This window comes from Apteryx rowi, unplaced genomic scaffold (assembly GCF_003343035.1).
Source record: "Apteryx rowi isolate R43461 unplaced genomic scaffold, aptRow1 scaffold_1418, whole genome shotgun sequence".
Taxonomy (NCBI): Eukaryota; Metazoa; Chordata; class Aves; order Apterygiformes; family Apterygidae; genus Apteryx; species Apteryx rowi.
This window is the reverse complement of record NW_020447662.1, coordinates 23,474-46,190: the sequence shown is the minus strand read 5'-3', so window position 1 is coordinate 46,190 and position 22,717 is coordinate 23,474. Positions and strand designations below refer to the sequence as shown.

At 39.7% G+C, this 22,717-nt stretch overlaps 1 protein-coding gene across 1 annotated transcript in view; it reads left to right on the top strand.

Annotated features, from left to right (window-relative positions):
- Window positions 1-22,717, top strand: part of LOC112962125 (trichohyalin-like) — a 48,988-nt gene that overhangs the window by 5,831 nt on the left and 20,440 nt on the right. The window contains exons 2-18 of the mRNA XM_026058021.1: window positions 26-140; window positions 386-559; window positions 652-758; window positions 1,301-1,438; window positions 1,844-1,992; window positions 5,577-5,627; window positions 8,404-8,437; window positions 8,516-8,588; window positions 9,691-9,751; window positions 10,111-11,126; window positions 12,016-12,157; window positions 13,255-13,316; window positions 14,498-14,600; window positions 16,300-16,328; window positions 16,428-16,494; window positions 18,310-18,378; window positions 21,671-21,759. Coding sequence (XP_025913806.1) covers window positions 26-140; window positions 386-559; window positions 652-758; window positions 1,301-1,438; window positions 1,844-1,992; window positions 5,577-5,627; window positions 8,404-8,437; window positions 8,516-8,588; window positions 9,691-9,751; window positions 10,111-11,126; window positions 12,016-12,157; window positions 13,255-13,316; window positions 14,498-14,600; window positions 16,300-16,328; window positions 16,428-16,494; window positions 18,310-18,378; window positions 21,671-21,759 — 2,479 coding nt within the window. The remainder of the gene's footprint in view (window positions 1-25; window positions 141-385; window positions 560-651; window positions 759-1,300; window positions 1,439-1,843; window positions 1,993-5,576; window positions 5,628-8,403; window positions 8,438-8,515; window positions 8,589-9,690; window positions 9,752-10,110; window positions 11,127-12,015; window positions 12,158-13,254; window positions 13,317-14,497; window positions 14,601-16,299; window positions 16,329-16,427; window positions 16,495-18,309; window positions 18,379-21,670; window positions 21,760-22,717) is intronic.

The window sequence follows — 22,717 nt, the reverse complement described above, 5'->3', positions numbered from 1 at the left end:
TTAATGTAATATATTTAATTTTTAGGACCCCTCTGCATCTTGCTTGCGCTAATGGACATTTGGAGGTTGTTATGTATTTAGTAGAAAACAAGTGCAAGCTAAATCTTTGTGACAGTGATGACAGATCACCATTGATGAAGGTACGAGATAAGTTATCCTGTTATACGCAATGCTTATGAATCATTGACTGAACGATACCTCTTGCATGATTCTTTACCTAGATATGCGTAGTGATTGTGTTGTGATCAGCCATTGAATAGGCATATGTTACCTAATCTTTGAACACATTATTATTTTTCCAATGTTGGCAAGATGTGGAAATTCCGATAGAGATGAAATTTAATTGTTGAAAAAAACATTTCCCTTTTTCTTGTGTTGTTTCCAGGCAGTACAGTGCCAGCAAGAAGAATGCGTTGCCATTCTGCTAGCGCACGGTGCCGACCCTAATCTKGCCGATGTTAACGGCAGCACTGCCCTTCACCTCGCTGCCATTGCTCCTAACACCTCTCTAGCAGGGCAGTTACTGGAGCACAATGCCCGTATTGATGCACGGAATRAGGTAAGCGCAGAGTTTGGGTAAGGCYGCTCTTGGAAAGAAAAGGTTGCTTCACTTCTCTGTGTTTTTCTAACTGAGGGGATTTATGCTTTCAGATGGGATACACTCCCCTTGCTCTTGCCGTGTCCRAACATCACGAAGAGATGGTGGAGTTCCTGCTTAAAAAAGGAGCTGACGTGCACGCTCGAGATCAGTCTGAAAGGTGAAGGGCTTGTCCAAACAGGGCRTGGGTCTCCTGAGTATTCTTAAAGBTTGACTGATGAGAGGCGTGGGCGTGAGCCTCTAAAAGGCCTAAGTAAGTAGCCACACGGAAGCAGTTGCTTCTGCGTGACTTTGGAAAAGTGATCTGCGCTTGGCTGCTGTTGCGCCTCACTGGCTGGCTTCTGCCTTCAGGACTGCCAGAAAGCATTGTGTCTGGTCGCCGCAAGGCAGGGGAGTTGCCGTTAGTTCTCCAGCATTGCTGCTGGGCAGGAGCGGGTTTTTAGAACCCAGGCATAGTTTCAATGTAAGTAACTTCATCTGAAAACTGAATATTTAATTGTTTTGACTCCCTCTTCCATTTTATTGTTCATGTTCTTAATACTTGATGAAGTTTACTTTTCTTTCGTTCATTTTAAAATAAAGGGGGAAATAATTGTTTTGAGAGCAAATAGAGGTGGAAATAATGGCAGTGAAATATCTGTATCAAATGTATCTGTATCAAATTTCCTATCTCCATTTCCTGTCATCTTTTGGATTCTTTAGGACCCCACTTATGACAGCTGCTTCTGGTGGGGAATTGAATTTAATAAAAGTTCTTCTTCGATATGGTGCTGATGTTTCCCATAAAGACATTAATGGATGGACAGCTGAGGATTATGCTGTTATTCATGGATATTCTTGGTAAATTTTTAACTTTATTGTTAGAGTTGCTAAGTTGTCTGTTGTCAGAGTTGCTAATTTGTCCTGCGCTAAATGGAATCTTCTGACACATATGGTTCTTGTGTCAAATGTGAATTTGGAAGTTAAGGAAAATTTCCACTCCAGATCTTCTGTTAGGTTTCAAATATGTGTTGCTAAGCTCATATCTGACTACTACAAAGTCTGAAAAGTTTATCTTTGGCAATGTTTGAAGATTACTATGGGGACAAAGATATTCACTCCTTGCCCCCCAGGGTTCTGGCACAGTATGAATGGCTCTGAATAGGTGTAGGATGGAGAATAAATGGCTGTTGGTATTGTAGTAAGCGGTGTATGCAAGGATGTTGTTGTTTTTAGTGACAGTATTTCTTTTCTTTCTGTATATAGCGTTAGTCAACACCTGGCAGACTGCGCAGACAAGAAAAATACAGGAGAAGCTTCTGCAGGCGGTGCAAAAGGCGTGCCAGTGTTTAGCACTCCTCGCGAGGCAGGAGCTGCAGGCTTTGCGTTGGGTGCACCTGCTCTGGACAGAGGAGGTAGGATCCTTAACCGTGGAGGAGCTGAGGAGGAAAATTCCTATGGCCTTTTCTTTTGGTGGCTTGTATTGTTGACACTTACCGTGTTCACCATTGACTCTAGTGGAGGCCTCAGATGGAGTAGCGCACACAGTTTTGTAAATGCGCTTCTGTGTTGCCGATGGGGCACGTGTTTTGTGAGGCCGTGAGGGCGCTTCTAATTAGTGTGTTAGCCATCCGTTCGGAGGGTTGTTGCCTTCTGCCCATTGGATTCCCCATGTTTATAGGTTTTTCTTTTCTGCCTCCCCACTAGGGGAGAGGAACGAATGGGACAGGGAAGGAACCCGAGGCTAGAGTATTTTTGTTTTCAGGTGTGTACTTTTACCTTTACCTGTTCGAATTGTGAAAATCCAATTACAAAAGCTGTATGTTTGTCCTTGGTAGTTAGGTTTCATCTTTCTGCTGTAGGGAGTCAACAGGCAAATTTGCACAGATATGCTTTTTTTTTTTTTTTTGACTTGCGGTGAATTTATGTGTGTCTTTCTTCTAATAGTGTCAACTCTAGTAAGCACAATTTAGTGAGTCACCTTATTTCTCATCTTCAGTTACAATCACTTTTTTTGAGAATTTAGGTGCTTTGGATACATGGTTTGGAAGAATTGTCTTTGAAAAGTATTGCTGTTGTTCATGAAGTTACAGTTGTGTATACAGTATCTCTTTGGAAGTGGTTGGTTTAACATTAAAAGTAATACTTTTCTTCCTTTTTGATTAATTTTAAAAAGTAAACTTCAAAAATCCATATGATCTTTTGATCTGGAAGAACAATTAAATTGCCTTGTGATTAAAGAATGAACTCCAGCAGTGAGTCTGTAAGAAGAAAAAAAATGAGTCTGTGCTTATGAGCTCCAGTAGCCCTGAAAGTACAATAAAAATTACTATTTTAGAATACACAAAATTTGTTTGTTTTTTTTTCCCTTTACAGGAGGTTTTATTCTGTTTGTATTATTAAGGCTGTTATATTGTCATTATGTGGCATATGGACATCAGACAGGTTTTAAATGCAATTTATTACTCTTTTTAAAAAAATGTATCAAGAACTACGAGCAAAAGAAAACACCTGATATTTTTCCCCCTTGGCTTTTCCCAGGTACAAGAATTTAATTTAAAGCTGAACTTTATCTTTGACTTAATAACAGGAGCTTTGATCCAGTCAGAGATTTTTGAAGTTTCCTGGTAGAAGATTTTGTACAGGGCTTGGTAGGGGTAGTTTAATCAGCAAAACGTTGCTTCTGCCTGAAAACCACTCTCTGTTACTGCATTCTGTGCAGGTTGATATAATCACTGTGGTATCGCATTTTAGTGTTGTTTGACAGGCATTGCTTATCCTAAAATCTGTCTTGAAGAATAGTATTGTTGTGTGAGTCCAGAACTGATACTGACCCTCAGAGAAATATGGGTCTTGGACTGAATCATTTTTCCCATTCCTGGGAAACTATAAGAACTCTATTATAGGTTCACCAATATTATGGAAAATCTTCATTTGTTATGTTTGTTTGAAGAAGCATAATGAGTATGAAGAGAATGATACATGGGTTAAGGACTTGGAGAAAGAGTATGTTCTGCTCTCAGCCTGTCTCTAGTAGGGTTTGTTTTTATTTTCTGTCTAGTGTCTGAATCCTTTTCTCCTTATGCTGAATCTCTTAAAAGATGGCACTACTGTGTTGAGAGAGGGAGAGATTGGTGGCCTACTGGGAAGATTATTGGAATTAGTTCTGCAGTCTCTAATTTGCACCCACAAAGCATAGCTCCTGCATCATGAAATTCCCTTTGATGTACTGCAGTAGCAGGATTTGAAGCCTTCATTAGAGTAGAAGCTGGGATGATCTTGAGAGAAATACTAACCTTGGAGTTCTTTTCTTTTGCTCTTCAGTGTTACTTTTCTGGGTTTTTCAGTATCTTATTCCTTTTGCTTCTTCTGCACTTGCTTGTTAGAAGAGAATATTTTGAAGAATGTTGAACAAATCAGTTTTAAGAAGTTAAATCCTTATTCGAATGTTTGTGTTTTGTCAAAACATGAACCTTTTTATTAATCAGAGACAGATTTGCAAAAACCTCCACTTGAATGGCTTCCAGCCCTTGTGTGTCTGATGACAGACTTTTTGGCTTTGAAGTCAGAATCCCTTCAGTGAAAATAACTCTGCAATGCTTCCAACAGAAATGGTCCAGATTTCTAATATGTCTGAAGTGAAAGCTTTCCTAACTACTGCAGTACATATTAGGTGTACTGTTCCATCAGTGTTTCCCTGAGTCCCTAGAGAAGTTGTTTTTGCAGCACAGAGCTGTTGGAATACAGATGAGCGCTCCAATCTAACTTATATCTCCTGGGATCAGGAGAAGGGTCCTGTTTTCCCTTCTAAGAAAACTGAGAAATGGAGGAGAAGGGATGAGAAAACATCTGTGGTCCTTTCTTAACTATTTCTTAAGTGTATGTTGTTGATAGCAGGAGTCCTTTCACTGAATCAATTCCATGTATTTGTGGTAAAATCAGTGTAAGCAGGACTGCCTTCTGTTCTAACTGAGACAAAAGTTAAGGCCCTGTCATGGAGGAATTTGGTGTGGGGTAGCTGCAATAACAGAACCAAACCATACCATAAAATTTATTAACTAAATGGGTATAGCAGATGGATAGTGATTTCTATTCTAGACTATTTCTATTGTAGTCTATTAAGACGTCCGTTCTACGACACACGCGCGCGCGCGTGCGCTCCTTCCTTTCCAGTCCAGTTGTGACCCGCACCATAGCCTTATGCAAACAGGGCATTCTGTCCCTCTCATCACTGTGCCTGAGTTCTGGCTGGCGGCATAGTTCTCTGTTTGAACAGTTCAACATGGTAAAATACAAGCAGGACTCCTCTATGGCAAATTGAGATAGGTAGGGCCTATATTTGCGTCATGCACCAGCTGAGACAACAATTTAAGCTGTGCTGATTTAAGGCAACAGCTTTATTGGTGAGGATGAGAAACATACTAAAACTATCACTTGAAATCAGTGAATATAAATAGCATAGTAGATGGAAGTTAGGTGGTGACGTGAGTTTTGAGAGCCAAGGTTTCCTGCAAAATTTCTGGACAGGGTATCTTAAGGGTTTACTTTTTGGCACCTAAAGCACTTCTGGGATGCTTAGAGGGAGGGATTTTAAGTGTTCTGTATCCATAAAGAACTCTAAATATGAAGGAATTGCATCTGTTTTGATGGATGAGGACTAGTCAAGTTGAGAGAAGCAGGAAGTAGAGATTAGAGTTGGTGGTAAATATCTGATAATCTGTTTAAGTATTTCAAAATATTGGAATATAGGTAATTTAGATTGAACAAGTAAATTAAAAATTAAGCTGTCTGACATTGTCCCTTGAAAGCAGAATTCTGTAGATTATAATTCTTTTTGTATCTAGCACCTTTCTAACTGTAGACTAATAGTCATTATACATTCTTCCACTGCTATAGCTTTGTCTATGCTTTTTATATTTTTCCAAATCTGTGATGTCAAATTTATTCTGATGTCATTGTTTCATCTGTCCTTTTCATGCCTTTTCCTAAATGGATATAGGAATGCAACAGTCTCCCAACCAGACATCGAGAACAAGAGAATCAGGGAAAGGTATTCTGTACAATAGTCTTTCAAATATGAACCATATAATACAATATACAACTATTAATACATCTATGTTGCTTATTATCTTAGAGGTCCCTATTTTGATGATTTGGGGTTTATAAATTATATTTAAGGTTTTTTTGTGGGGGGAGGGAGGTATTTGTTTGCATGTTTTGCCTGAGTCCTGTAATACTGAATTCAGTTTTTACTTTGTGTTGTCACTAGCAAAAGTGCCTTTTTAAAAATCTGCTGATGTGCTATTGCTCCAGAATATAAATGGGCTTGAAGTAAAGTGGAAACAAGCAATCCCCAGAGACGACTCTTCTAGATTCCATCTTTTATCATGGGGCATCAAGGCTAGGGTCTATGTCATGAACTTCTTTTCCTGCCTTCTAAAATGGAAATGTGACCTGATTTAGATCATCGACTATAATTTAATATATTTATGGATAACTTACTCAGCTGTTTCAATTAATTCTAAGAGTACTAATTGAAGATATAGCTGAAATCCCCTGTCAAGAGTTTATAACGGCTCTAACCTAACTGCCCATTTCTAAGAGACAGGTTTCTACTCTGTCTGGGAGGTTAGCAGGTAAATTAGACTGCTGACACGGAGTATTTAGTTTTACACAGTATTTTTGTGTAGTAACAGAATAATGCAATGTGTTTATAATTGGGAAACATTAAGAGAGTGTACCTGCATTTTAATTTTTTAGGTTGTCCTCCCATGGGAAGTTCCAGGCTTTAAGTTTTGCCTGTATGAGATTCCGTAGAACATGTACAATATATTTCATTGTCTAAAAGTACTGTTCAGATCAGGAGACATAATCATCAAAGTTCTCACATAAGTCCTGTCTTTAGGAAAGACATACTTCCACGCTCATTTAGGTGTTGCTGGTAGTAGAGGAGATGTGTGTCTACAGGTGATGAAATGTCTTTGGATTTTTTTTTCCCCTTAAATGTTTTTATCCAAGATTTTTTGGCCTTGAAAGTCTCCAGTCTCCTGTTTGCAGCAACTTCATTTTGTCATACTAGTTAGCATTTACACATCAAGAATTTCAGGAACAGTGAAATAGCTTCTGTATGTAGGTTATATTTGTTTTTTGTTTTTTTCATCCTTCAGTCTTGGGAATCAAAGAACCCTTTTATTCCATCTTAGTTGTCGATAGTTGAGAGATTTTAGTACTTCTCAGACTGTATTCCTAGAGTATCAGATATCAGTAGCACATCTGTGACCTGGAGGAAGTGATGAAGTGCATTTTCATCAAGTTTGCAGATGAAACCGAATTGGGGGAATTAGGGCAGTGCTGCCATTCGGAGGGACCTCGACAAGATGAAGGCTGACAGGCACCTTATGAAATGCAGCAAGGGCAAAAGGGGAGGAGGAGACCCTTGCAATGATGCATGCTGGGGACTGCCTGGCTGGGGAGCAGCTCTGCTGGGAGTCTGGGGGTCTCCAGGGGTCTGGGCAGAGAACAAGCTGAGCATAAAGTGGCATCAGGGTGCCCAGGCAGCTAAGAAGGTCAGCAGGAACCTGGGCTGTATGAAGAGAAGCACAGGCAGTAGACTGAGGGAAGTGATTATCCTCCTCCTATTCGGCACTCATTGGACTGTGTCTAGAGGATGGAGTCCAATTTTAGGTCCCCAGTGCTAGAGAGAGATTGATCTTTCAACAGCGAGCGAGCTCAACAGAGAGCCCTGAAGCTAGCTGGGGGCAGGAGTGCCTGCCATGTGAGGAGGGGCTGAGGGAGCTGGGCTTGGTCAGCCTAGAGAAGAGGTGGCTTTGATGGGACCTAACAGCAGCAGCCTGCCAGTAAGTACGAGGAGGTTATGAGGAAGATTAAGCCAGGCACTTCCTGGTGGTGCATGGCAGGAGGCTGAGAGGCACAGGCATAAATTGAAACAAGAGAGGTTCTAATGAATGTAAGAGAAAGCTTTGTCACAATAAGGACAGTCCAGCAGAAATGTTGTGCAGCCTCCATCCTTGGAGGCTTTCCAGACTGTACAGGATAAAGCCCTGAGCAACCTTGTCTGACCTCATAGTTGAGTCTGATTTGCAAAGGAGGTGGGCCTAGAGACCTCGTGAGGACCCTTCTGACATGAATTATCCTATGACCCTATGTGCAAGTTACCTTCATCCCACTGCTGAAAGCTTGGGGCATATTAGAGCATGGTATGGTTATGTCTCTCTTGTATGCTCAGTACCCTTCTTTGGTACAGTGCAGAGAATTGCTGGTGATTCCCCTACATAAGGATAGCCTTCAGTTCTTGATTATGCCTTTCAGCTTTTCTTGATGTTTTCAAAATAATCTATAATTGGGTAGAAAAGTGAATACAATATAGTATATGGGAATTAAAGCACATAGTGTTTAAAATAAAATCTCTGCATGTGATGTGTACTCACGTATGTGTAGTATGAATGCTTCAGTGGTTCATTTACTTATTGTAGTGTTAAACCACCACCATTTGATAACTGCCTACTAACATAGCATATTCATGCTATGCTATTTTTTTATTTTAGAAATGTTTCCTAAACTTGTAGGTATAAGAACCCAAAGGAAATGTAATTGTTAGTTGTTTTTTTTTTTATTATTTAATATGATTTGAAAAATCAGTTGTTTGGGAAATACTTTCATTCATGATGTCTTGGGTTGGTTTAACTATCCCAAGTTGCACTCTAGTATGACTTGTAGAATTGTCCATGTTAAATGTTTGAATGTATTGTTGAAATTAGAAGATTTGGCATGCTAAAAATTAATCATGTCAATTAATATTTGAACAGTGATAGATGACTTTTCCCATGGAGACTCGATAAGGTGAGCTTGGAACAATACCTAACACTTACCTGAAGAAAGCTTTGAGAGAGACAATACTTACTTGGCTTTCTTTTTAAGAAGTTCTGAGAAAGAAGATAGTGATGACACTTGGCATACTTCTGAAGAAGAAGAACTTGATTTTACTCCCAAGGTATAGTGCCTTTACAGGAAAAATTTCCCATAGAAGGCAGGCTTTCTCTGGGATTGAGAGAAATCACATTTCCAGGCAGGGTTGTTTTTTCCTGCAAAGCAGTCTCCTGCCTGCCACCTTTTCTGCTGCTGTGAGCTGTTTCCTCAAAGACTTGTAATCAATGGCAGAGCATGCAGCAGCCTTGTGGTTGGGGGCAAAAGAGCATTAGGTGACAAGAAAAACAACCACATGTTTTTCCTCACCTGAGTTGGATTTCTAGACCATAAAAGTTGATCAGCTCCTAGATTACCTATTCTTTTGTCCTCCAGACCTTGCTCTTTGTTTCCAGTGACTTTGGCAATAGAATTCTGACTGATATGGAAGAAGGGCGTTTATTGTTCAAAATCTGCTGAAATGCTTCATCCCCTGGCTCTCCTTTCCTCCTTGTCAGGATTCTCTAGAGTGCTCGGGGGGCAGGAGGGGGCAAGTTGCTCAAGCAGGTCTCTTTTCTTTATGTTGGCATTCTGTGCTTGCATGTGATCTTATGCTGCACGTGTGATGGTATTCTTTTTAGCATGCCTTTGCTCTCTCATCCACTGTTTTTACTGATGTTCTAAAGGTTTATCCACTTCTCCCATAGGGGAGGTCTGTTGCATTGGGATTATGCCACGATGAATTTGAGTGTGGTGGTGGAACCCACACTGCAATGCTGTAATTTTAACATGGTTTCATTTTTTTAGTGGTTAAAAAGGAAATGATCCATCTTTCTAGCATAATGTTGAAACGTCTAGGGAATTTCACAGTTTAACAATTTAACAGTTACTTGGGTTGCTTGTACATATTTAAAAGTAAGCATCCTGCAAATGCAATCCTAAACACAGTTGAATTTTAATTAACTATAAAATTCAACTGTGTTTATTTGTAAATTAACTATTACAAATACTAATTCAAAAACGGATTTTATAGAATTGTGATGCATATAGACATAGTTTTATAAACAATTTGGAAACAAAAGGACAGCCTTCTCATATTTACAGTTCAAGATTTGATGCAAACAAATGATTTGTTATTTTCCCTTTTAAAATAAATAGATAATTCTGCTTAAAGTTATTTTTATTTACAGAAGCCACAGAAGCCAAATTTGACACTGCTAATGAATGCTTCCCAACAGCTGAGGAAAAACAGTAAGCTATTTGGAAAAGATTATATGATATATTGCACAAATGTAGACTTGCTAAGTGTTGTGTTTTTGTTTTGTTTTTTTGGCTATAGTAAATGAGAAAAGTAGCATTATGAGAAAAGAGCATGTAGTCATTTCAGAGGAAAATAAGTCAGATTGTGAAGATGAAGATAATGAATCCCCTCCTAAGCCTTTGTCCCTGGTCGAGTCCTTCCCCCATCCTGTCCATCCCTCACCTGGCTCCTTTTCCAGACATTCCCAGATGATTCCTCTCCTGTGCTTTAAGCAGGTAACATGCCTATTATCATTTGTGTAACTCCTTTTGTTTGTTCATGTATATTTTTCCTTTCCTCATGCTTTAAGAAGATGGTGATGATTCTAGAATTGAAAGTCCTAAGTCACCAGAGGAAAACCTCAAGCAAGTAACACTGTCATACACAAACTTTAGCAAAGGAGAATGTGAAGAATTGAATCAAGATGTTTCAGATGCAAGCAACCTGGAGGAAGAAGAATCGGAGGAAGAGGAGGAAGAAGAAGAAGAAGAGAAAGAAGATGAAAATGATGATGGTGGTGATGTTGAAGACCATGAAGAGGATGAGGAGGAAGATCTTACTAAAGATGAAAAGGAAGAGGAAGATCTGGAAGATGAAGAAGAAACTCAATCTAATGACATAGTGGAGGAGGAGCAGGGAGAAAAAACGGAAGCTAACGGGGAAATAAATCAGAAATTGGGGCATTTTAGTAATGCTAAGTATGAAGGGGAAGCTCAGTGTGGAATGGGAAATGTCTGTGATGATCATCATAAAATATGTAAAGAACTTGATGAGAAAATGGCAGAATCTGATACTCCTGTGTCTTTTATAGCTGGGTGTTATGAAAAGTTACAAGAAAATGTAATGGCTCTGTCTCCACTGATAATGAATAATGAAATATCTTACAAGTCAATACCAAAAAAAGCTGTTTTTCAAAATCTAAATAATTTGCAAGATAGAGAGGAAAGCTGGAAAATGAAATGTGTGATTCAGGAAGATTTTCACAGAAATACTGACTCCTGTTTTGCAGACTCTGAAATGGCAGACTGGAAAAAAGAGACAGCTTTGCCTCTCTCAGACAGCTGTGGTCTTAAAGAGAAAAAATCAAGCTTTGGTGATGTCTTTGAAAGTGGTAATAATTCTTGTTCAGAAGTAGAAAACCCAAGGCTTGAAAGTCAGAGGCTGAACTCTGTGGTTCTTGAATGCATGGATGCTGAAGATGCTGAAGAGGAGCAATGCGAAGAAGTAGATAATAAAGTCTGTGAAGCACTGGAACAAGAAAGTGAAAACTTTTGCTTAAATAGCTGTGAAGAAAAACTAAAATCAGCATTTCCCTCAAGCACCAAAGTAAGTATACAGGGATAATTCAATCACAAGGGTATTTTCTAAAGGCCTAATATAGGTAAGAAGCAGATGGTAAACTTGACTTTTGTTAATACTTATTCTTCATGTATATCCATCTTTGGGTCATCTTTTTCTGATATTAGAAAATGTCTCACTAAAAACATACTCATAGCCAAAGCAATTTCTTAGGTTTAAGATAATATCAGGTAATGTTTTTAATTTTTTTATATGTGGTTACAGTGGTGTTGGGGGAAAAAGAATAAAGAGTAGACTTTTTTTCTGGAATCAGTGAAGTTTCTCTCAGACAGGAGGATGTACAAATATTATCGGTGAAGAGTTACTGCAGTCCAGTAAGATCTGTGGTATGAAGGGTGAAAGCGAGGAAGCAAAAGGAGTTTTGGCTAAGATTGAGAGTGAGGGAGCTGGTGGTTTTCCCTGTAGCAAAGTGGGGATACAAGGGGACTGTGCTCCTGAATATTGTAATCTAGGTGAAGCTAGACTGTCTCTAGAAGGTGCTTCTGGGTGGAGGGATGTTTCAGCAGTGGAGAAGTATATTTGTAACATTAGGTATTGCCATCTACTCAAATACATTCCTATGGAAGAACTTCAGGCAGAACTGCAATACCCTTCCTGGGGTCCCCGCTAACACCCTCCCTGGGCACCTCGCTACCCCCCAAGGTGGTAACCCACGAGCTGGGGGGGGGCTGAAGCTGGCCAGGCACTACCAGGTGCAGCTCTAGGCCCTGGGTGGGGGGCACCCGACTGCCCCCCTTGAGAGTGCCTTTGCCACCTGTGAGCCGGACACCAAAGTCCCATTTCCCTTGGGTTGTTACCCAAAAAATGTATTTTGCAAAGTGTTGATTGCCTGTCTGTTTTGGTCGGTCTCTTTTAGGAAGAATCATCTGAAGGAGAAGAAAAGGAGGACAATGGTGAAGAGGACCTGCAAGGTGCAGGTGTTGAGGGTGTGAAAAATTTGGTTTGTAATGACAGCCCTCAAGTCCAGAATGCTTCAGAAGACCATGCTGATGTGAGAAGTAAGTTAATAAGTATTGATCACAGTCGTTTCTCTGTGATATTTGCACACAGTAAATGAATTAAAATGTTGATCAGCTTCTGAGATATTATCTAATTTTCCACTGGCCTGCAAATCCTAATAAGGAGAAAGAAAGTAGCTTTTGTTCTTTTCCTTTCATTCTTGGAGATCTGAAACTATGATGTTGGATTCCAAATTATGATATATGAAGCAAGTGTCATCCTTGCTTTTGTTGCCACATTTTCCTGGAAGATGTCTGAACAAGACTAGTGGATGAAGGAGAGAGGGACTGTAGTGTCTTGGGTGCGATAATAGTAACTGCCTTCTTGACTGTTTTGTCAGATTCAAAAATTGTGATTGCTCTTGGCTGAAGGCTTGGAAAAACTTTTGAGTAAACCTGAGAGGAAACGATCCCAATCCGGTCCCTCAACTTGTTCAGATTTAAAATACAGAATGTCTCTAACACTCATGACTGCTTGAGCCTTGCCAGAGTTGAGCAGTTTAGTGCTCACCTCAGATCCAACAGCAGGAACAGAAACCACTGTTTCCATTGCCTGTCTCCTGAAAGTAGCTTGATCCAGTGTGTGTTACCAGAGCACGTGTAGCTGATGAAATGCCACACAGAATGTATACCCAAAGCTGCTGCATTCAAGGTGGTGTGTATGTACATGCTTTTCTGTCTTTATACATTTTACCCTCAGCATGCATTTGGCAAAGCATAAGCAGGCAGAGCCCAGGCTGGAACTAACAATTGTCCTCTTTGGGTGCAGGTGCTCCCATACCCTGGGGCTCTTTCTTGCTTTTTTGTGTGCCTGTCTCCGTCTGAGTGATTCTTGAATCTGTTTTACAGAATGGGATAGCTTAAAACAGAGCAGTGAAGATATTCTACTCTGACCAAGTAGCCTGGTGAGACTGAGACTTATGCTCAAAAAGAAGTGGCGAGAACAGGGCGGTGCGGCTGGGGCTGAATGACACGGCTTTGTTTTTCCTCTGTAGTTGAACCGTTCTCCGTCTCTTGGCTGCAGGGCTTGCCTGATGGAGGAGAGCAGCAGAGYGAAAGAAGGACTCATGGCGTGTCGTTTCTTACTTCYTTTGTAGGTGTTACGTCGGCAGCAGGAGTGGAGCGGGAGGAAGACAGCGACTCTCCCTGGGACTCCGAGGTGCTTTCAGTGAGGGGCGCAGTGGGGTCCCCGTGGGGGGRAGCGCTCGGGAGCTTGCTTTGGACAYGGGCCCCATSAGTGATGAGGCTCGGTTCCCTCGTTGGYYGCTTCCGCCRTACGTTTGTTCCTGTGAACTTGAGCAGCTTCCGCCCTGTGCAAGCTGTTCAGTCAGCACTGTGACTGACTAGGGYCTGCTAATGTCCTAGGCCTCATAGCAACGGGCCTTTGAGTGGGATTTCTAGTGTAATATTGAAAGAGTAAAGATTCCAGTTGGCTAAAATATCCTGAAACTTTAAAAGGTTGGTCGAGTGAGGATTTTTACTTCTTTCCCACATACCACTCTATTATATTGATCCAGTCAGTTGTAAATGATTGCAAATAGGGTCTACAATGTCAGTGTTTACTTTTTTCTGCATAGATCCTCTCTATATTTTGTGGATGTACTTAGGCATTTTTTGAAAGCCATGTTCCACAGAGATACTTAACACACTGGGTGTGTTTGCTCTTTTAGTTCTTTCTCTCTGTTGCAGTTGGCTAAGAAGAAAATGAGCAGGGTCTTTAGCTAATCCTCTGTCTTTCCTTGTGAGAAAAATGAACTGTTTTTTTTCCCTCTTCTTTAAAAATACAAGATTAAGCTTTTTAAGATAGCATTAGTCCTTGTAAGCTTTGACTTAGTCTCTGTTCATCCAAAATTGACCTTGCTTTGCATTTCCGGTGTAGTTGTGGGTTCACTCACCCCTGCAGGATACATGCCCAGTGATCGTAAGCTAAAACTTGAACATCAAGTGCAGCTTAAGTGCAAATGTTGAATCATGGTAGAGCTCTAATTTAGTTTGAAACCCACGTTTTTCTTTTCTTGATTTCCCATCTTAATTTTTTTTCTGTGGATGTCCAGTTTGTCTAGGTTTACCAAGATGACAAGTTAAGATAGTTTAGATGACTAACATCTGAGTTAAGATTTTTTTAATGAAGACCTGAAAATATCCACACCTGCTATGACTTTTCCAGTATGCTATGTATTGAAATATCCTTTCCACAGCTTTTATTAGAGCTACAAAAGTCTTGTTTACACTTTTTTGCATGTGATGCATGTTGGCTTAGCCAGAGCTTTTTTTTTCTTGGAAAAGAGTGGAAGATGAGTTTGCATCAGTTTTTATATTGCATGTTTTTAAATTGAACAGCCTGATTCTGAAAGTCTGAGAAATCTGTCGGCCAGTGTGCTGCTTCTACCTGCAGACAGACGTGGAACATGTTTGCAGAGTATTTCAAGGGAGCAAGACAATGGTAATTTCCTGCCTGACCAAATGTTTACCTTTGTAAGCTTTCATAGAATCAACTGAACATTTATCAGTGTATTAATTAGAAGTGCCATTAGCCTGTGGATGCACTCAATAGCGGTGGACAAGCGCTTGGTAATTGTTAATTAACTTCAGTTAGGACAGCATTTGCTTCCCTGTTTGATTAGCTAAGGAAATTGTCCTGCATGCATTTTACATGTTGCTTAGAATGGTAAAAGTGTGCATGGTTTAGAATTAAGCTGTTCTGAACATTGATGATGAGGCACTTTGGACCACTGTGGCAGGAGAGGAAAGCTATGGTTTGCCCCCCCTTTTGCCCCCCCTTTTTTCTCCCCTTTTCCCCTTTTTTTTTTTTTTTTTCCCCCCCCCCCCCCCAGCTGAAGTTTGGATAGGTTTCTGCTGTACTTTGCCTGGAGGCTAAAATTATGTGATGAAATTGCACTTCAGTTTTTGCTGCTAAGATAGGGTTTCTGCCTGCTGCTTTGTAAGCATCTGTTTAACAGGAAGGCAAGAAAGTTTTGCTGTTAGAGTAGTACTCTCTTCTGAGGGATTTCTCCTTTAAAGAGTGATTTGTCATTCCTGCTTGGAATATGGATACTACTATATAGCTAAAGAAGCCCACTCAGTCTTGTCCCATTAGGCTAGAAGCAAAATTTTCCATGTTCCTGGGAGCTTAAAATCAGCTCGTTGAGTTGTCATGGATGTCTGTTGCTTTGTATGCTTCTGCTAAGATAAGTGTAAAAGCAGAGTGAAAAGGTAGTAAAAGATGATGATGGTAATCTTCCTCAGGTATTTCCATACTATTGGATCACCAAGTTGCTGAAATCAAATACCCTTTTTTTTTTTTTTGATAATACAAATATTTGTGTGGAGTTCTTCTTAGTAACGTTTTTCATACCTCTTTCATAAGAGGACCCAGAAACTGCAAGATGACTAAAGCAGAGTATTCAAGAAATATAGGCAGGCCAGTAGGTTATGTGGATGTGGGAATGATTTAAAGTTGGACAAAAATAAAAATATATATATTATTTGGAATTAAGCTGTTAGTGGATATTACAGCCAAACAGTGTTTGCTTCTGTTGTTTCCTTGAAAGCTAAACCAGAATTATCTGTTCAGAACCAGCTTGATATTATCTCTTTGAATGATGAAACCAGTAACCCCTATATCCGTACCATTGCTCTTCCATATAAGTTGTCTTTTGCTGTCCAATCAATGGAAAGGAAAATACTCATCAATGTTCAAACACTTGCATGATAATCAGTCATAGTAGTGTTGTACTGCTTTGTGATCATTCATTACAGCAGACCAGCTTTGACTTTTGAAGTAGTCCATTTGGGGAGCAGAATCCTGCTTTCTAAAAGGACAAAAGGTTTTGTTCTTACTCTGTTAATGAACATGACCTTACTGCTTCACATGAATTGTTCTAGTTTCTGAGGGTTTTTTGGTCATTTTTTGTTTTTTCTTTTGTTTTTAATCCAAAGTGCATGATGGGAATATGCATTGTGCATTTTCTGAATACTACTAATACAAATGCTGTATAATAAAGTAATTGAATGTTAGTATCTTTCAATGAAATAAATACTTGCAATTAACACTTGGTTGTAGAAACTACTGATGTTGCATGGAGTAGAAGACAAATTGCATTAAATAAAATAATATTTCCTTAAACAATTTTTGTTTCCAGGCTTTTCAGAGAAACCCAGCCAATCCCAGGTAAATATTTGTTCATGTCAGACTATTTGTCCTGCTTGTTAAATAGTATGTAGTTACTTCGAATTTGTTTTTGTGTTCATTGGATTGTGTCTTTCACAGCAGAAGATCTCTGAATCAATTTTAGAAACAAATGAAATCTCTCCTAAAAGAGGAAGACAAAAATCAGGTAATGTTCACCTTGCATGTTACCAGGATGAGCTTCATAATTTTCTCAGATAGCAGCACTGAATTAAGCATCTGGCTTGTTTGTTTTGCAGATCTATTGGAGGAATTTGGTTTGGGTGATGCAGAGGATATTAAAGATATTTGTAACATTCTTTTTGTCATATTTTGGTTAATGTTTTATTGTATTTTGTAGAATAATATATTGAAAAAATATGAACACACACACCTAATTTTCTGGTATTGTGTTCTTTTATGAACAGATGCATTGTACTTGCTAATTCTTTCCTAACATTAAATCAGTGACTCTAGCAAGGTGTTCCGTGAGCAGAAGGACTACTGAAATACACCTCTATCCTGTGTGTGCTCTGTCCTCTGGCCTGCCATTCACCATTGTAAATACTTTCCATGATGTAGGTTTCCTCCACCACACCTGCTGTCACCTTCCCTCTTCAGACAGTTCTCAAGTTTGCTTTCCTTCCAGTTTCTCAGAACACCTTTTCTGGTATTCCTAGCTCTCTTCTGAGTTTACCGGTTTCCAGAGGAGCAACAAGGAGTGTGTGCTGTGGGTGTACTAGCTAAGCTGTCCAGGAGCAGCTGGTGAGACAGAAGGGGTAAATTGTTGAGCTCATGCTGTAGCTGCTCTTAGCAGGAGTGCTTACTTGACTCACTTTTCTCTACTGATCTGCCAGTTGTTTTACAACATGTAGCAGCAAATACATTCCTCTGAAGCCTTCCCCTGTTGTGTTAGTTTGAATCTGGCTGGCTGGTTCAGAGTTAGGGGAAGGAAGCAGGGAAGAAAGGCAGGGTGGAAGAAAATAACAGGATGCCAGTGTGTTTTCAGGAATTCTCTATACTTTGGAAACCAGGCTTAAAAGTAAAGCAGTTAGCTGACCCTCTATACATTAGAGAGGAGATATGTGACCTTAATGGTTCTTTGTAGTTTCTCAAAACTCAGTAGCGTCTTTGTTTTAACATATGTTTGTGTATTTGTTAATCAGATGAGAAACAGTTCCCCATTCAGGCTTTAGAGTTTCCACTGTGACAATCGGATATTGAAAATATAAACCAGAGGGAGGTGAGTTCAGATATAAGAAAGTAAATGAGTTAGGTAATTGGAAAGAATCTAGAAAATGATTGTAACTTGCAAGTATGATATACAAATAGTTTCAAGTTGTTCTTCATCCTTCTCATTTAGGAAAAATGTACTGTTTCTCTTGAGCTAACAGAGGTTAAGCTTCTCTCCAGGAAGTGTGTGTGTGTATTCACAATGTGTAAGCAACAGGAACCCTTCTCTTGCCCTTTATTTTGCAGTGATGGTGTGTTCTGTCAGAAGCATAAAGGGTTGTGAAAGTTGCTTAATGAGAACACAAGATTTGTTTTATCTGTATTACCAGAGTAGTATGAAATGGAGCTCCAGTAGTGGACCAGTACTTTACAATATTGCAAACACAGAAAGGAAAGATGGTATTGTTATAGCTCATTTCATATCAGCTGTTTATTTTTCATGCATGTTTTTATTCGTAAGTTTTATTGTTTCTCCCTCATGTGTTATTTTGAAGATCAGGCATTAAGAATACACATGAAAATTTCTCTCAAACTTCTCTATTTGGACTTAAGCGATTTATATTGCTTCAGCAAAGCATCGTGATTTTCCTGGCTCAAATATTTCTAGTGCTAAAAGGGTTAAGAGTGCCACTCTTCATAAGTTTATTCCATAAACATGTACAGTATCTTGCAAGTTTAAATGTAAAATGAGAAAGATAAAACTTTCTGTTTGGCTCCCCTTGTTACTGACTCATAATAATACTTTTTTCAGAACATGTTTTTGGATCAAGATCAAGTGCTTGTGTTCACATGTTCCCTGTACGGAAGAGTAGCTGCTTTGGTTTGTAATCTGCAAAAAATCATTATGTAAGGCAATTTGGGAAGAGGGCAATCTTACAAGAGAAAGGAAAGGTGAAGGATATTTGGACAAAACACAAAAGGTCATTTTTTGGTACTTGCTGCAGAGCAGGCAGAGTAAAAGGTGGGGGATTCACAGCTTCTGGATGCACTGGGATTGCTATGGGCATTTTTGTGCATTTGGCATGAGTAGGATTCATCTAACACCACTGCAGGTATCCAGTAATAAAAATATGTGCTAGTAATACATGGCTGGAAATACTGATGGAATTTAATTTAAGTTTACACTGCACTAGAAGTGGAGAAGTCTTGTCAGTGGGCAGTCATACCTCTCTCCTAATGTTGATAGCAGACAATGATACAGAAATCACAGACTCTGGAATCAGTGCTCCTTGAGGAGAATTTTTGCCTGCAACACCTGAAGGAAGAGATGCTTTTTTTAGGTTATGCTTATGAATTACTTTTTCCAGAGGTTTAGAGTTACCGATACTGTGAAAACTGGAATTTTGCAAACAGAAGAACATTGTAGCCTTTCATCTTTCCATGCCTTTCTCCTTGTTCTGTGCCTATAGTACAGACTTTTCAACATTGCTTAAACCCCATGGGGAAAAAAACCCCAACCATATAGGCTTCACAGTTCATACAATCTATCTGAAGACTGAGATTCCAGACTCCAACAGCTGCTGCTGAAAACTTTACCATCAGTCATAAAGGGCAAGACTGAATAGGAAATTGGGTTGCTTCCAATCATGACATTGTAGCACCTAATTCTGAAGTGTCTGGTCTCTGAAACAGAACCCAAACATTTGAATAGAGCATGAGAAATGCATGTTTAGAGGGCCAGTACAAGACTTTGGGTGCTGGTAGGACCATTTTTATCTAGCTTTCAGGCAGATACAGGCTACCAGAATAGCTCATTCAGTCCATGTTGTGCCATCTTCTTCAGGAAAGGCGCTGCAGCTCTTCTGCATTCACAAAATATTTACTCTGTCTTTTTTATCAAAATTGAGGGGTCCCCATGTACCTGATGGGAGTGACCACACATACCAAGTTGTGTGATTGGATGCTGCGTACATGTTGCAGCTTGTGACCTGAATGAACATTGATGAAGTAATAGGAGACACGTATTGAGGAGGAAATCTGGCGAGCACACCTTCATGGTGACAGTATAGAAGCGGTCCCTTCTGTCTGAGCAATTGATCACCCCTACTGTAGTTAGAGTGGAGAGGTTTCTGGGATTAGTAGATATGAAACTCTGAGCATACTGAATGTATAAACTCTTACGTTTTTATAATGATTATCACCTAATAAGAGGCTTATATACAGATTACCGACACACTGGGTGCTTGTTTGTGTCCAGTTCTGTTCTCTGAGTTATCTTCCTTTGTTTTCTGAAAGGATGTTATGAGCCAGTGGGATGTCTAGGCAGATATTTCTCTTGGGCTCCAATCTTCTGCACACCCTTCCAGCTGAAACTCCCAAGCAGCATCTGCTGTGCTTCTGGAGTGGCTTTCTGTGCCCACTTAGGAATCTGCTTGGGAAGGAAGCATAATCTGAGTCATACAGGAGAAAGCACAGATCCTTTTGAAGGGATTGGTATCCTGTAGTTGATGTTGTTCCTATTGTTAGCGTGTTCTCTTACGGATGGGTGGCTTGAAGGGGGGGAGGAAAGAAAAGGGGAAAATACTTGTTTCATTTACAGAACCTTATCCTCACTATGTATGTAAGAAGTGGGTGCTTGGTTGGGAAAGGGTTTTGTTTTTGTCTTTTTCTTCTCATTACTTAATGTCCCCAAGCTTGCTTTACTGCCTGCTGTTCAAATTTACTTGAAGACAGAGATTCCTCATGCATTTTCAACTGCATGAGGAGCTCATCATTAGATTATCTGAGCTGCTTCATAGTCATCAATAGATCTTTATAACTAGCTTGTAGAAATAAGTGCAGTCAACCTGCTAATGACTAAAGTGTGTTGGCAAATGCCTTATGATAAAATACCCAGAAAACTTAATTTACAAAAATCTAGAAAATTGTGCACACCAATAGCTGGGAATGACATGGAGTAGAGGGATGTGATTTCATGCTGTGTAACTTGAGGTTAGAATTGCTCTCTGGATGTTGTATGACTGTTTGAGAAGCTTAGGTTCCTGGTTTAGATGCCCAAGTTATATAACTCTAGGCATGTATCTAATGTAATCCCTTTGAAGTGAAAGCTTGTGAAATGAAGCACCTAAAGTAGGAAATGACAGAAGTGAGGTTGGCCATGTGACTTGTTAATACTGGGTCCTTTTGTGTATGCATATCATGATACCTATTTTCTCCCTGTCTTACTTTCCCTGTAGGAAGGATGGAGGATTGTGTCCCTGCTTAGCATTGAAGCTGTATGTACATATAGGAAGGCTATTGTGTGGAAACTGCACAATTTTTGAGTAGGAAGTGGGGTACAGAGTGATTGTTTTAGGTGCCGCACTTGAGCTGCTGGGACTTTGTTTCTTTTTGGGTACTTTATAGTTCTGTGTTCAAAGTGCATCTTCCACACAGAGAATAACAATGAGTTGCTGTGTCTAAGTTGTAGCTGGGACTGCTCATCATGTCTGAAAGCGGGCCTTCAGAGTTTCAAAGTATTTCCCCAAAATGGGGAGCCCAGACTGAATGACTACTTCTGAGGAGTTTGTGATCTGTCTGATATTATATAGGAATTTGAGAGAAAAGCTTTGATATTATATAGGAATTTGAGAGAAAAGCGTGAAATCCATTTTTCCAAGGTACAAATGAAATGTCTTGACTGTGGGCCGTTTCTTACATTTCACGAACTCTTCTTTCATCCAGTGTACATTCCCCATCTTCTACAACAGATGAGGCAGCAGTTTTACTGATGGCTGTTTCATGAAATACTCAGTCTGGATTCTTGTCTAGAGACAACTTTGTTTTTATGCACTGAACAGATCTGGGGCCTTGAAGATTTCAAGCATGTGATCTTGTTGTTCATGATTTTCTGTGCACGAGAGAGGGAAATGAAAATTGCTGGAGCAATGTAGCTAGTTACTGTATGGCATGCAGTGTGACTATGCTAACATTATATATTTTATACATATGTATATTATTATATAACACTATAATAGAGAGAGTTTTCTCTTTAGGATTTAATGAGTTTGGGGGGATATATTAGTCTGTGTTAAGGCTTTCTCATAAATATGATGATTCAGGATGCACTCTAGGCATAAATAAATTGTATTAACTTACATTTGTTATTTAAAAAAATGTGGTTTTCACTATAGGTGAGTACTTGGAACCTACCTTTCATGTGTCATCCTCAGCTGAAAAACAGGAAGCCATCAAGGATCCTGTTGAAAACTATGGGAGGCAGGTATGTAAAACCAAATATTTTAAATTAGAGTTTGAATTGGACAATTTTATTAAACATTAAGGCAAAAGAAAACTTACCAGTCAATGAACAATGCCAAAAGAAGAGTCTTATAGGTGAAAGTTGTATTATAATCTGAAGTCAAATTGACTGCAGTCTTCCTATGGTTGTATAAAATGCCTGCTATTATGATGGATACTTGCCATTATATTATTCTGTTTCCAGCTGATTTGCCTGATTTTTGACCAATGTTTTTCTTTAAGTGTGCAGTGCTGAGAAACAGTGCAGTTGAGTATATTTTATTTTCCATGCAAAATGCATTTGAGTGTTTGTAAGATTTGTCCATGTTTTATCATCTGCCGATCTTTCAGATAAAATGCTCTAGGCCTTTCTGTTTGTATGACGAGAGGTCAAACAAAAACTTGAAATTTGGTGACCAACTGGATGCTTTCTCTGCCTCCAAAATATCCCCTCCTTTGGCCAAATTAAATGTTGAGAAAGAGATTATTTTCAAGGTGTTGTATCCCCTGGGGTCTGAGGCAGGGCTTCTGTTTGTACTAGGCATACAGGTCAGGTCTGGATAGAGGGGAGGTCTCCAGTGAGTGTTTGGAGTCTTCTGTAACACCTGAATGGACAGTGGAGCAAGCTATTTCTGCCCTGTACCCAGGCATCATGGAGGAGGGATGCACTTGATTTTAATGGACACAGCACAGCACTTAGGCCTATTGGAAAGTGGTGACAGTTGGGCAAAGAGATTGGAGAAGAAGAGGCTGAGAGAGACTGTGACTGGCTGAGATGCTGCTTCCCCATTGCGAAAGGAGGAATTGTTTTGAAGCTAAAATGTGGAGGGAGAAAAGGGCCTGGCTAACTAGAAAGGAGAGCAAGGAGTTAGGAGATCTTGTCCCTTTGGGACACCAGAACTGCACGCCCTGTTTCGAAAGGGTGTTTGAGCTGGGGAGGC